This window comes from Musca domestica, unplaced genomic scaffold (genome assembly GCF_030504385.1).
Source record: "Musca domestica strain aabys unplaced genomic scaffold, Musca_domestica.polishedcontigs.V.1.1 117, whole genome shotgun sequence".
Lineage (NCBI taxonomy): Eukaryota > Metazoa > Arthropoda > Insecta > Diptera > Muscidae > Musca > Musca domestica.
This window is the reverse complement of record NW_026712147.1, coordinates 823288-838727: the sequence shown is the minus strand read 5'-3', so window position 1 is coordinate 838727 and position 15440 is coordinate 823288. Positions and strand designations below refer to the sequence as shown.

Here is a 15440-nt window from a genome sequence, read left to right as displayed (position 1 = left end):
TATTATTATTATTATTATTATTAGTATTATTATTATTATTATTATTATTATTATTATTATTATTATTATTATTATTATTATCATTATTATTATTATTTTATTATTATTATTATTATTGTTATTATTATTATTATTATTATTATTATTATTATTATTATTAGTTATTATTATTATTATTATTATTATTATTATTATTATTATTATTATATTATTATTATTATTATTATTATTATTATTATTATTATTATTATTATTATTATTATTATTATTATTATTATTATTATTATTATTATTATTATCATTATTATTATCATCATTATTATTATTATTATTATTATTATTATTATTATTATTATTATTATTATTATTATTATTATTATTATTATTATATTATTATTATTATTATTATTATTATTATTATTATTATTATTATTATTATTATTATTATTATTATTATTATTATTATTAGCTACTTTTATATTAGAAAACATTTTATTCTTCATAGGGTAAGTGTACCAGCAGTCGGCACTTTTAGGATTTTTGATTTTCAATCTTTCAACATTCTAAGTGAAATCTTTCAATTGCTAAAAAATAATGTTGTTCAGATTACAAATTTTGTTTAGTTTTCGAAATAATAAACAAAATTGAATTTGTTTTATTGTTATTATTATTATTATTATTATTATTATTATTATTATTATTATTATTATTATTATTATTATTATTATTATTATTATTATTATTATTATTATTATTATTATTATTATTATTATTATTATTATTATTATTATTATTATTATTATTATTATTATTATATTATATTATTATTATTATTATTATTATATTATATTATTATTATTATTATTATTATTATTATTATTATTATTATTATATTATTATTATTATTATTATTATTATTATATTATTATTATTATTATTATTATTATTATTATTATTATTATTATATTATTATTATTATTATTATTATTATTATTATTATTATTATGCTACTTTTATATTAGAAAACCATTTTTATTCTTCATAGGGTAGTGTACCAGTAGTCGGCACTTTTAGGATTTTTTAATTTTTCAATCTTTCAACATTCTAATGAAATCTTTCAATGCTAAAAAATAATGTTGTTCAGATTACAATTTTGTTTAGTTTTCGAATAATAAACAAAAATTGAATTTGTTTTATTAAATTTGCAAAATTTGCAATTTTACTAAAATAGAGTTTTTTGTCAGTAGTCGGCACCATTTTCCAATGCTCGGCATGTCTATTTGCCAGTAGTCGGCATATGGTATTTCAGTAAAAAAAATTATCTCGTATATTTTTTTATTTCAAGTAGTATAAAACAATGCTATATTACTAATTCACAGTTTAATTCAGAATTTGAAATTAATTTCATTTTTAAATAGTGTTTTATTTAATTATCATTACCTTCAGTAATGGATTTTCAGTTAAAATAAAAATGAGATTTTATAAAAAAAGAAGAATGTACATTTCTTATATTTGGAATTTGTGATTTGATCTTTTTCCTTTATATAGCCAACATTTTTTTCGAACCACCGGTATCTAAAACGTCAAATAGCTGATGTAAAAAACCTACTTAATTTTGAAAAGTTGGTCAAAAAGCACAAATAAAAGCAACTAAAGACTCTAAGCTTTTTTTTTTAATTGAGTAGTTTTTGGATTATGTTTTAATACTTTTCTCAAGTTTTGGTGAAATTGGTCCAAAATGATATTTTTCTAGTAATCGGCACCGACTACTGGCAAATCTCTCCATTTAAGACCTTTAAGAGAGCTTCTCTCTGTCAGAAAACAGTATATTTTCTATAGAAAGTTTATACGAGGTTCCTAAGAGACCTATAAGAAGTATTCTATAGAGATTGTATAAAAGACCTCATACAACTCTTCTCCTTATAGAAGACTTGTATTTCTAAAAAAATTTCCATCTTTGTGTATCTAACCCTTTTCTCACATTTAGGACAACCAACAATACCAAGAGGATAAACATAAAATCCGTGGCTACAATGAAGTAATTGAGAAACCTCAGAAATACCAAAAGAACAACAACCTCAACAATGGTAAGTCAAAGCTACATCTTTCTCTGCCCTTCTCCCAAAAATGTCAGCCCATCTTCCATAAACTATCAACACCGTTTTAAGGAATTTCCCACTCTTCTTCATCTCGTTCTTCAGGTTATCCCTCCAAATCGCCTGAATGCAAGCCCCAACAATTGACCGCCATTGGCAATCGCCTGCTCGATTGGTTCTCGGTCATTATGGCCGATAGCAAGAAACGTCGTCAACATAGTCAAAAATCCAAAGCTCACTTCCCTCCCGCCTGTAAGACCGAAGCCAAATGGATGTTCGGCCATTTGGATTTGAACAACGATGGCTATTTGTCGCTACAGGAAATGTACGATCTGGAACATGATCAAAACGAGCGATGCATTAAACCGTTCATCGATACCTGCGATTTGGATCAGGATAATTCAATAAATACACGCGAATGGTGTCGTTGCTTCGAGAAAACGGATCGTCCTTGTGCTGCCGTACGACGAAGAATCGCTGGCGATTTTGCAGGTGAGATAGGTACAGGTGGACATCTTAATTTCTGGTTATTTTTCTTTTCTTTATTTTTTCAAATTAAAAAACAAGAAATACATGAAATTAAAAAAATAAGAAATACAAGCAACAACAAACATTAAGCTGGAAGAACATTAAATAACTCAGAAGTTCGCAGATTTTAAGTTCTTTTACAAACTACATACCTATGGTTTTGTTAAAATTCATTTCACTGATGTTTTTTAACTTAAATGCTTTGATTTTTTTCTTCAACTCAATAATAATATCCAAGTCACTTCTATAATATACAGTCGGAAATAATTATGTTCAAGAATCTGTTATAAGGAGCCACAATCACAAATGTGTTTAAAATAAAAATTTGCGTTTAACGTTTAATGCTATAATTTGTTACAACAGGGTCGTACTAATTTTATATAATTATTATTTGGAATTTCATTAAGATAAGGAAGAATATTGAAAATCCGTTATAAGGAGCTTGTTGCTTCCAATTCCAAATATGTTAAAGAAAAAGATTCGTATTTAGCGTTGAAAGCGATACTTTGTTACATCCGTGTCGTACTAATCTTTATACAAATGTAAAGAATTTCCTTCAGATATCGATAGATGTATCTTTCTGTTACTTTCGATTTTATTTAGTTGTATTAGTACATATTGCACGGTCATAGTAGTTTGCAGTATTTTCCCCAACATTTAAACGAACAACTTTTAACCTAAACAATAAGTATCATAAACTATTTTTAGTTGAGCCCATATAGTGATAGTGTCTAATTTCAAATATTTTTCTTTCCAATGAATTTGATGTTATATTACATGGCGCGTTCACCGTGGATACAAAACCAGATTAGAAACCGAAAGATTAGAAATAGCAAAGTTATAATCCATTCTTTACAATACGGAATTTTGATAAATGCATAGAAAATCTTCCAATGTAATGCTCTTCAACGGATTTTATTTTGTTTGATGCGCAGCTGTAGGTTGAAACACGTAAAAAACAAGTTAAAAAACAATAAGTTCGGCCGGGCCGAACTTTCAATACCCTCCACAATTTGAACGAATTTGGAAAATTTCAAAAAAATAAATTCCGTTAAAAATGCTGTTAAAATCTTAAAAATACCGAATATAGCCATTATATTGGTGTTTATACGACGTGGACCTACATAGGCATTGTTGTCATAAGCCGTTACCATATTCAAATTCGAAACTTGAAATAAACGGTGAATAATGTAGCTAAAACCATCAAAATATCGTATATAGGGAGGTACCCTTACACCGGAGCTATACGAAGACCTGGGCTTGCATAGACACTTATGCGTCACAGCCTGTAGCATCTATTACGAACATCAAATGGCAAATTTGAAACAATTCCGGTGAATAATGTCGCTAAAATCATCAGAATACCAAATATCAGGAGGTACCGCTATATGGAGGCTATACTAAGACTTGGACTTGCACAGACAATTTTCTGTCTGGAACTTCAAATACCAAATTTAAAACAATTCCGGTGAATAATGTCGCTAAAATCATTAAAGTACCGAATATCGGGAGGTACCGTTATATGGGGGCTATATGAAGACGTGGACTTGCACATACAATTTTCTGTCATAGGCTGTAGCATCCGTTACGAACTTCAAACACTAAATTTGAAACAATTCCGGTGAATAATGTCGCTAAAATCATCAAAATACCGAATATTACCTCCCAATACCTTTATCCTTCCTACTGGCAAAATAAACATGTCTGCAAAATTGTAGCCTTCTATCTCGATTCGTTCAAAAGATAGCGTGATTACAACAGACAGACACACAGACAGATGGACATTCATAAATCTACATAGAATTTTACGCTGATCAAAAATATATATATATATGCTTTGTTAGATCTTACATGAGGATTTCGAGGAGTTACGAATGGAATCACAAAGTTAATATACCTTCCATAGTATGGTGGAGGGTATAAAAACATTAAGTTCGGCCTTTCAACAATTTTTTAAAAAAGTGTGTGAATTCAAACGTATTCCACTTTAAATTACAGTAAGACCGTTTGGATAATGCTGTTACACTTTTCAAAAAACCATAAAGTGGGTGAGGCCGGGGACCCATATAGGCCGTTTTATACTTCAAGATTTGTCATCTACCAAATCTTCTTAAATACCACATTTAAAACAATTTCGTGGGTAAATGTGACTAGGATTATCAAAATACTGAATATCGTTGGTTATCGTAATATGTACGATATAGGAAAATGTGGACTTAAATATTCAATGTTCAGCCATCGGAGCCATTATGAAATACAAATACCAATTTTTAGACGAATTTGTGGGAAAATGTAGCAAAACTTATCAAAACACCGAATATCGGGAGCTACCGCTATATGGGGGTTATACAAAAACGTGGACCTATACATACATTGTATGACCTACAAATGCCAATTTTTAGGCAAATTCGTGGGAAAATGTGGCAAAAATCATCAAAATACCTTATATCTGGAGGTACCGTTATATGAGGATTATACCAAAATGTGGACCTATACATACATTGTTTCGCCATCGGAGCTAGAACCCATTACGATCAACAAATACCAATTTTTACCCAAATTCTTGAAAAAAAAATATGGCAAAAATTATCAAAATACCGAATATCGGGAGGTACTGTTATATATACTATATTTTGCCACCGGACCTAGAATCTATTATGACCTACAAATACCAATTTTTAGACAAATCCGTGGAAAAATGTGGCAAAAATCATCAAATTTCCGAATATCGGGAGGTACCGTTATATGGCGGTTATACCAAATCGTGAACTCTTATTTCAAGTTTTATAATTATTCTAAAAATAAAAAATTGAGGTCTAAAAGTTAAGGTAATAATCTGTAGTTTAGAGTCGGATGTTGCCATTATTATGTTCCATAGTTCGAAGAATCTTCTTAGTTCTGAAAACAATATTTTCCAGAAAACTACGTTCGCTGGAAGAACATCCCACATATTATATCATTCTTCAAATAATTGCTATAGTCATGCACAAGAATTATATTTGTGTAATGTTTGTGGTATTCAAAAAATTAACTGAAAATACAGAAAATACAGTTATATACATCGACGGAATTACCATCGATGTAAAAGTCTAAAGTATCCTTCTCATATATTTTTTATATCGACGGGTAGATTGTGGTATTAGCAGTTATACCGATACCGATTTTATCATTTATATATGACATGATTTATCACCATCCAAAATAGTATGCTTCTGTCCTGATCCAACCCCATGTCAAATAACGCTACGATTGATCAATAATTGTTACCTTTAGAAAGACTTCAAAGAAAAATATTTCTTCCCCTAAATATTTAGTGAATATCTCCAACTGTTCCCAACTCTAGCTCATGCAAAAAATCAATGCATTATTACCATCTGCCGATAAATTTCAAAATAACGCAAACAGATGGACGGATACACATTATATCGACTTTATTGCTATCGAATGCATATTATTAAGAATTCCAAATATAACATAAGGCTTTACAGTAGTTCATAATTTATTTCTATATGTTATTCGCAACATTTTAATTGTAATTCTAAAATTATATTTGGTATTTATAGTATTCCATTTAAATATTGAATTATTTCATTTGTAATTCGATTTTTTTTACTTTTAATTCGAATCATTTCTTTAGTAATATTTGGAGAATTTTATTTTTAATTCGGAAAATTTTAGTTTAAATTCGGAAAACTTTAATTTAAATTCCTTTTGTAACTTGAATAGTTTCAATTCCAATTTAAGAATTTTATTTGCTATTCTTTAAATTCGATTTACAATACAATATATTTAATTTTTTAATTTGATTTTTTATTCTCCACCATAGTACGGAGGGTGTATTAAGTTTATCATTCCGTTTGTAACATCTCGAAATATACATTTTAGACCCCACATAGTATATATATGCTTGATCAGAATAAAATTCTATGTGGATTTAGCGATGTCCGCCAGTATATCCGTCTGTGTAAATCACTCTAGCCCGAACGAAATGAAGTAGGTTGATAAAATTTTACTCAAGTGTATATTATGTCTGCAGGTATTAGTATTGAAAGTGGTCCATGTAGGTCCACGTTTGGTATAGCCCCCATATAATGGAACCTGCCTATTTTCGGTGATTTAAGTGACATTATTCACCGAAATTGTTTTACATTCAGTATTTGCAGTTCGTAATGGATACAACAGCTTGGTACTTTGATGATTTTAGGAACACTACTCACCGGAATTATTTCAAATTAGATATTTGAAGTTCGTAGTGGATAATACAGCCTATGACAGAAAATTGTCTGTGCAGGTCCAAGCCTTCGTAAAGCCCCCATATAACGGTACCTCCGGATATTTGGTACTTTGATGGTTTTAGCGACATTTTTCACCGGAATTGATTCAAATTAGTATGAAGCTCGTAACGGATACTACAGTCTTTGACAGAAAATTGTCTGCGCAGGTCCACGTATTTGGTATAGTCCCCATATAACGGCACCTACCTGTATTCGGTATTTTGATGATTTTAGCTATATAACTCACCGATTTTTTTTTCAAGTTTCGCATTTAAATATTTTAATGGTTTATGATAAAAGATGTCTGTGCAGATCCACGTCTTCGTATCGAACCTAATATAACGGAAACATTCGATTTAACAGAAGATTTTAACAGAATTTTTAATGGATTTTATTTATTTATTTATCTTTTTGGAAATTGCCAAATTCGTTCCAAATAGCGGGGGGTATTCCAAGTTAGGCCCGCCCGAACTTACAGCTTTTTACTTGGTTTTATTGTTTATTCGAAATAATTCATTTGAAATTGGAAACACAAAAATATTGAAAATGTTTTTTTTTTTTGCATTGCAAATAAACTGATTAGAATTAAAACTAAAATTATTTAATAGAATAATTAGAAAAAATTGAATTAAAAATAAAATATTTCGAATTTCAAATGAAATTTTACGAATTAAAAATAAGATCCTTAAATTACAATAGAAATGTTTCAAATAACAAACGGAATTTTCGAATTTCAATTGAAATTTCACGAATTAACCAGAAAATAACGTATTATACCCTACACCATTTGGCATATTTAGTAGAGCTTCACATAACAAATAGCAGTTTTAATGGGTAATTTGTGAGGATTAAATCATTCCAATTATGAACTAATGTATGAGAGGAATATCCTGATCTTAATCGATTTATACTAAATTTGCCGAGGCATTTGTCTTCTTCAATTCGGGCTAATATTACCCATTTGGTGCACAATTAACTTGAAATCGGATAAAGATATATATGGGAGCTATATTCAAATCAGAACCGATATCGATAAAATTTGGAAGGTTTTTCTGAGTTTTATTTGATATGTTTCCTTGAATATCGTTGTTACGGATGTGGAGGACATAATAACAAATCGGACGAACAATATATATGATAGTTATATCTATATCTGAACCGATTTCGATCATATTTGGCATCCTTACTTCCAGGCTTAATTTGGTCGTATGTGCAAAAATCCAAAAAAAAAAAGTCTGGATCGGGCAATAAATGTGACTTGTACTTTGTTTACAAAAACACATGGACAGACGCACGGACTTACATAAATCAACTCAGAATATGACTCTGTGCAGATCATCAAAAGGAACTACGGGTCTATATGCACAAAGGCATAATACCCTGACCACCTTGTGGTGGAGGATATGGAAATTGAAATCGACTTTGAATTTTATGCTGATCATAAATATATATACTTATGGGGCCTACGACAAATATTTAGAGATGCTACAAACGGAATGGCAAATTAAGTATACCTTCTCTCTTTCCGAAACCTAGGTATTCCCTGTCTTACCCCCTGGTAAACATTACCATCGTTCTCCACACGTTGTTTTTATAATAACAACAATAAAGGGATTAAGCCTGACCATTTTGCATCAAAAAAACCTTCCTTGCTATATATTGGAGGGCATAAAAATACATAGTATGGCATAGGGTATTAGCTTTTTTATACGCTACGTCATACTGTAGCTTGAGCTTTTTCAGGTTTGATTATTTAGGCTTATACTATAACTCAAATGTAGGGATATTTAAGTCAACTGACTAAGTTATAATTTAAATTGCTCCATGTTGGTAGATATAAAGGGTTCAACATTTTTTTGGTAGATTTAGGAGTTTAGTTTTTAAAAGTGTTCTTGTAAATTATCTCATCGTTTTCGTAAATATATTTCGTAATTTCTTTGACACGTTATTGTTCATACATTTAGAAATTGTTCCTTATTACTGAACATTTATATAGATATTAGGACTCCGATTTTAAAAGTCATTTAATACCTTGATTAAAATAGAGTAGTCCGTAAAGTAGACAATTATTGCAAACTTCAATATCAAACAAAATCTAAGTAGTTACCCGCATATAACACATATGACAACCATATATAACACTTTATTTTGTATGTCAATTCATTATGGATTGATAGTTTACACCAAAAACCACCTCAACACCTTTCTTCCTATACTAGTCCAAGCAAAACCCAAATACAAAACAAATTTAAGTACCCACCTATATTTATACTTACAAGTACTACCCTCCAATTTTTCCAATTATTTAAATCGTTGCAAATTTTTGTAACAACAATTTATATTTTATTTCTTCTCAAATTTTGCTATTTTCTGACAAATTATTACAAAAAACCAAAACAATAACAATTGCCTACAGTTTAAATTATTTATTATATACACTTAAACACACACACACATCTATACACGTTATTATGAACTTTTTTGTAAACTGCTTTTGCTTTGAAAAAAAAACAATAACTTTTTCTCTGTTCGTTCTGTACCTGCCCCCCCTTATCTCAAACCAAAAATATATATTTACATACAAACATATTATTGCAAAATGTAATTCCTTCTCTGTAAAACCTCTTTCATTCATTTATGAATTTTGTTAATTGCACATAATGGCTTTCGTTTGTTCTCCGAATGTTGGTAATGCGATGCGAAAATATTTAAATTTGATTCTTCTTTCTTCCTCTCTGTCTTTTCTCCTCCTGCCGCTTGAATCGAACAGGAGCATATGCACCAGATTGTGATGTCCAGGGTTTCTACAAGCCAACCCAATGCCATAACTCGGTTGGTGTCTGCTGGTGTGTGGATAAGCATGGTGTCGAATTTGCCAATACCCGTACACGAGGCAAACCAAATTGTGGTAAGTAGATAGACGAGCATGAAGTGAAAACAAATCCTCGAGGGATTTTTAAACTCGATTTGAAAATGCGAAATCAGATGAGTTTCTTTAATGGGAATTTTAAAGATATCATAATATTTATTGCATTACACTGTAATAAATTTTTTGAATTTTCTTTGCTCTGCTGGATGCATAATTAATCCTTACATATTGTAAGATTCCGAACACATGTCTGGCATTTTAAATGAACAAGAGTTTGAAACTCAAACACTTTTACATATCTAAGTGCAATTAAGTGTTAGAATAAATACGAAGTTTACTCATTCAAATTACCTAAAAAGGAATTTCTTATGAAATGGGCTTCATTAAAGTGACCGTAGCGAACAATATCTGGCATACGAACTAATTGAGATTTGCAATAGTATACCAATATGGGAGCTATTGATGTGAATAGATATAAGATGAGGAGTATAAACGATCACTGGATTGTTGGTGATAACTATTAGAAATTATTTGGAGATTATCACATGAATAATTTTCGAAGTTAAGGGGATAAGTTTTAAATCTGTCGGGTTTTTCCATCAGCTGTAAGTCTAATAATATATAAATACCGTTTTAACTGTGAAAGCCCATTCAAAACTATTATTATTATAGTTCCTAGGATGAAGATAGGGGCACAAGAAAGTTTTTCCAATTAATTTGATTTAAAGCTAATATTTTCATTTTACTCTATGACTTATTCGCCTTCCTCAATTTTACTAGAACTCTTCGTCTGCTCTTTAGGTTTCCCTCTCTGGCGGCTTCAACTTTAGAACGACGAACGATAACTAACGATAGTAGTACCCGAATTGATCAAAACTTGGTGCATCTTAATATTATTCTCAAACTTAGATCGAGTTCGGAGATGGGCAATATCAGTCCACTCCTTCTGCTACCTCCCCCCACAAAAGATAAAAATTTTCACAGAAAACAATTTAGTGTGTAGAACAAGAAGGGATCATCCAAATTTGTGCAATCTTGTCAAATCTCAATAATTGTAACAATCCTATGTCAGGTGCGAAAATGAACAATAATTTCCCACTCCATCATGTTCTCACCCACAGCAGGTCAAAATTTTAAATAATTATAACTCTAATAAAATGCGAAATAAGCCTGAAATGTCTTAGACCTCAAATGTCGTTGGCATGATCCTGGTCTCCATAACCATGTCCAAGACTATATTGAAAACAAGCAGGTTATTCATAAAAAAGACTTTGGTATAACGGTACATTTATATGGGAACTAAACCGATAGTGGAATGTAAGGTTATAACTTTGCCCGTAGACCAGATCGTTTAGTACCATTACTGAACAATGGGACCTACACCATAACACTGATCGATATTAACTATTTTTTACTTTAGATACTTTCGATAAAAAAATGTGGCGAGAATCTTATTGATACCAATCATCGGCCGGTACCACTATATTGGGTTATACAAAAACGAACTAAACATACCTTCTAATCTATATGCAGGGTGAGATAAAAAAAAACTGCAACAAAGTCGAACCCCATAATTTTTAAATTTTTTTTAAATTTTATTCAATGAAAGCAAAAAATTTTGGAAATAGCATCAAATTTTAGAATAAGTTTAGATTTGTTCGAATTGGTTACCTTTGGCACAAATTATGGCTTTCAACGGCTAATAAAACCGTCACAAGCTGCCCGAATGTTGCTCTGCGGTATTTTGGACCATTCCAGGCGAAGCGCTTGTTTGAGGTGACCGACACTTTGGTATTATTTAGTGCCAACCTTGCTTTCCAAAATACTGCAGACACAATTGTCCAACGGATTGGTATCCGCAGATTTTAGTGGCCATTGTGCGCTGGAAATCAAGCGAGGAACCTCATTTTTTTAACCACCCGTGCTGAGTGCGATGATGCTGAGTCCTGTTGAAATGTTCAAGGTCGATTAATACGAGCGGTCGATTAATACGAGCGGAGAGCGACCATCAGCTGTTATTGCGGACAAACCATCACCATGGTCGGCGCTTGAGTTCTTGTGGCAAATCGAAGGTGCACATTTTCAGATGACCTCTTTGGCTAGTAAACACGATAATTTTGTTTGTTTGCAAACTGCTGGATAACGAATGTCACAGAAAAGTTTCAATATGGGTCCACATTTTGGTATAGGCCCCATATAACTCTACTGAAAGATTTAAGGTTTTTGAGTTTTAACTCAAATTTGTTGTAAATTTGCAGCAAGGACTCCTATTACGTTAGAAACATTCTTGCCGCCATATAAAGTTACCTCCCGATATTTAGTGTTGATGATGATTTTTGACACATTTTTTCACGGCTTTGTCTAAAAATCGGTATTTGTAGTTCATAATGGGTTCTAGCTTCGTAGGCTAAACATTGTATGTATAGGTCCACGTTTAAGTACAATCCCAATATAACTGTATCTCCAATATTCCGTATTTTGATAATTTGTGTAACATTTTTCACAAGAATTTTATCAAACATGATATTCGTACATTCCGTATTTTGTTTATTTTAGCTACAGTTTTTCAGTTGAATTTTTTGAATTTTAATTTTGAAGTTTGCAATGGGTATTCATTAATTCATTAATTCCTGTGCACATCCACGACTTCGCATGGCCCCCATATAACGGTACCTCCCATTATTCGGTATATTGATGATTTAGCTACATTTTTTAATAGGCGCCGCCATGTTTGCAGATAATTTGTTATTGACGTCCACGTTTTCTTATAGCCCCATATAACTGTAACAAATAATACTCGGAATTTTCATAATTTTAGCGGATTTTTTTAAATGTTTGTTTTCCAGTTTACAAGTTCCTAGTGGAGTGTATTACAGGTTCATCACGGCCGAACTCAGCTGCTTTTTTACTTGTTCATTTTAAAAATATTAAATTGTTGTCACTTCGATCATCAAAATATAGCTAAAACTTCAAAAACTAAGAATAAAGCTTCGAAGGGCTTTTTGTTCATTTTATGTATTTATTGGTATTTTTATAGGGATTTATGTTACCCATCTTGAATATCACCTTAATAGTTTCAAATTAGGCATTGAATAAAATTGGTCATTAGTAAAATATATTCATTGTCTGTCAAAATTTTAAAAAAATATGTAATTATTTTTAGCATTAGTAAAGTAAAAGTTAGTATTTCTACATAACCTTGCACTGAATTCGGCTGAAGTGGCTACAATTTTTTCCGGGTTATTTTTCTAACATTCTTAATGCAAAATTTTCTACTAATAAAATTTCTAATTTACTTTTACCACAATGAAGGTAAATAATCGATTTTAAAAATCATCTATATTTTTTTCGTAAACTTGTATTAAACGTATATTTTTGTGTAATGTATACAAATCTGAATGCATGTGTGGAAAAATATTCATCTCCTTTCCAACCCACATTATTTTATTCTCCCAAGGATTACGCTGACATTTACATATTCTAAAAATATTTGCTTGAAAAATGTATTAAGAACGTACACGGGTACCATTTGATTAGTCGTAAGAGCAAGGAAAGAGCACATATTACACATCTACGTATCTAAATACTCAACATGGGAATAATTATAACTCTATTAACATTTTGATCTAACGTTGCTTTAGTTTAATGAACTGTCAGTGTCTTATAAAGGATAAGGTGTAGCCGTCTTAAGTTCATTCTGCAGCACACACTGGTTGTTGAAGTTAAAGAAATGATGTAATATGGAGCATGTCAGAAAGGAGAAGGAAGGATACAATGAAAGAGAAAACTGGGATTACTGCTGGTAACAGCCTCTTGACAAAAATTAAATAGATAATTGATACCAAAAAGAAGTGAAAAATAAGAAATTAAGTATGTCCGGGCAGAACTTTTAATACGCTTCACAATAGGGTAAAGAAAATATTTTCATATACAAGTATCTGAATTCAAACGTGTTCCACGATAAACCACAAATACCAGTAAGACCGTTTGGATAATGCTGTAAAACTTTCCAAAAAAACATAAAGTGGATGATGAAACAATTTCGTGGGTAAATGTGACTAGGGTTATCAAAATACCGAATATCGGTGGGTGTCGTTATTCGTGCGCTATAGGAAAACATGGACCTAAATTTTCAAATTGTTCTGCCACCGGAGCTAGAGCCCATTATGAACTACAAATACCAATTTTAAGACAAATCTTTGGAAAATGTGACAGTAATCATCAAAATATCGAATATCGGAAGGTACCCTTATATGAGCGGTATACAAAAACGCGGACCTATACGTGCAATTTTTCGCTACCGGAGATGCGATACCGCTGGAAATGAAGCGAGGAACCTCATGTTGTAACCATTCTTGGGTGGCGCGTGCTGAGTGCGATAGTACTGAGTCCTGTTGGAATGTCCAAGGTCCGCGGCCAAAATGTTTGCGTGCCCAAAGCTTTAAAACACCCTCCAGAATATTTTCGCGATAAAAATACGTCTTTTGGGTCTGCCTTTCTGTTGCGGTGTAAGTTCTTGCACTTTTTGGAATTTCAATGGCTTTACCCCGAGCTAATTTTTAATATTTGCCGAATGGAATATTGCTATATGTTCAGCTCACAAGCCATTTTTCGGCCACTGCGACGTGAGTTTCGATCAAGTCGCTTCTTTACTTTTCGAACCATTTCTGCTGATGTTGTTGTTTTCTTCCATCCACTTCCTTGATGTCGGGCTACGCTACCAATATCACAAATAACGTGCGATGGTACGAGACACAAAAGATTTATTCACATTTAAATGGTGGAGAGCTCTAACGATAGCCACTTGTGTTTTTCCCGCCAATTATAAAGAAATCAAACTATCACGCTTGAATTCCATCACGAATAACTTTTTTCTGGAAAATTCTCACCAAAATCCTTTGTACGCTTGTAAACAATATAATGTCACTGGAATAATTTTAACAGCTGTCATAGAAATGACAGCAGTCTAAAGTTGGCTGCAGTTTTTTGATCTAACCCAGTATACTTAATAGGTTCTACGACGAATATTTATGGATGTTACAAACGGTGGAGGGTATTCAAGGTGGATTTAATAATAATTTTCAAATTTTCATGTAACCTTAACCATAGATAACATCGACATTTTTTGCTTTCTAATTGACAAACATTTTGTGTGTGTGTGTGTGCAGGTCAATTATTTATCATCAATTACTTAACCTATTTAGCAATTCTCTGTCAATGTCTAAAAATTGACTTGATTTATAGCTCACAAATCGCTACTTTATTTCCCCGGTAACCAGTAACTTATATGTAACATGATACTTACACATGTATGGCCTATACGATTCTGGAGAATTGTATGTCCAACATATACACCACAACCAATTAAAGCTCCAACCATAACAAATTAAATGTGCATCAAATACAGATGTTTCTACGTTGCCCAAAATCCATTTATATAAGTACACTGACACACTTTAACCAACATTAGAGATGTCGAAGGAGACACATTTATAAATAATCTAGTATTTGACGTGTCAAATCTAAGGACCAGAGGTTTCGTTGGTTTGAGTTGAATTGAACTATGATTTTTATACCATCCACAATACATAGTATGGAGGATATATAAAGTTCGTCTTTCCGTTTGTAACTCATCGAAATAATAATTTTAGACCCAACGAAGTACATATATTC

The 15440-nt window shown here is 31.2% G+C and overlaps 1 protein-coding gene across 8 annotated transcripts in view; it reads left to right on the top strand.

Moving 5' to 3' along the window:
• Positions 1 to 15440, top strand: part of LOC101897802 (proteoglycan Cow) — a 267481-nt gene that overhangs the window by 245463 nt on the left and 6578 nt on the right. For 4 of the 8 annotated variants that reach the window (XM_059132248.1, XM_059132253.1, XM_059132246.1 and 1 more), the window contains 3 exons: positions 1988 to 2087; positions 2169 to 2597; positions 9669 to 9806. In XM_059132248.1, the coding sequence (XP_058988231.1) occupies positions 1988 to 2087; positions 2169 to 2597; positions 9669 to 9806 (667 nt within the window). The remainder of the gene's footprint in view (positions 1 to 1987; positions 2088 to 2168; positions 2598 to 9668; positions 9807 to 15440) is intronic. The other 4 variants (XM_059132254.1, XM_059132250.1, XM_059132249.1 and 1 more) reach the window with 3 other exon arrangements.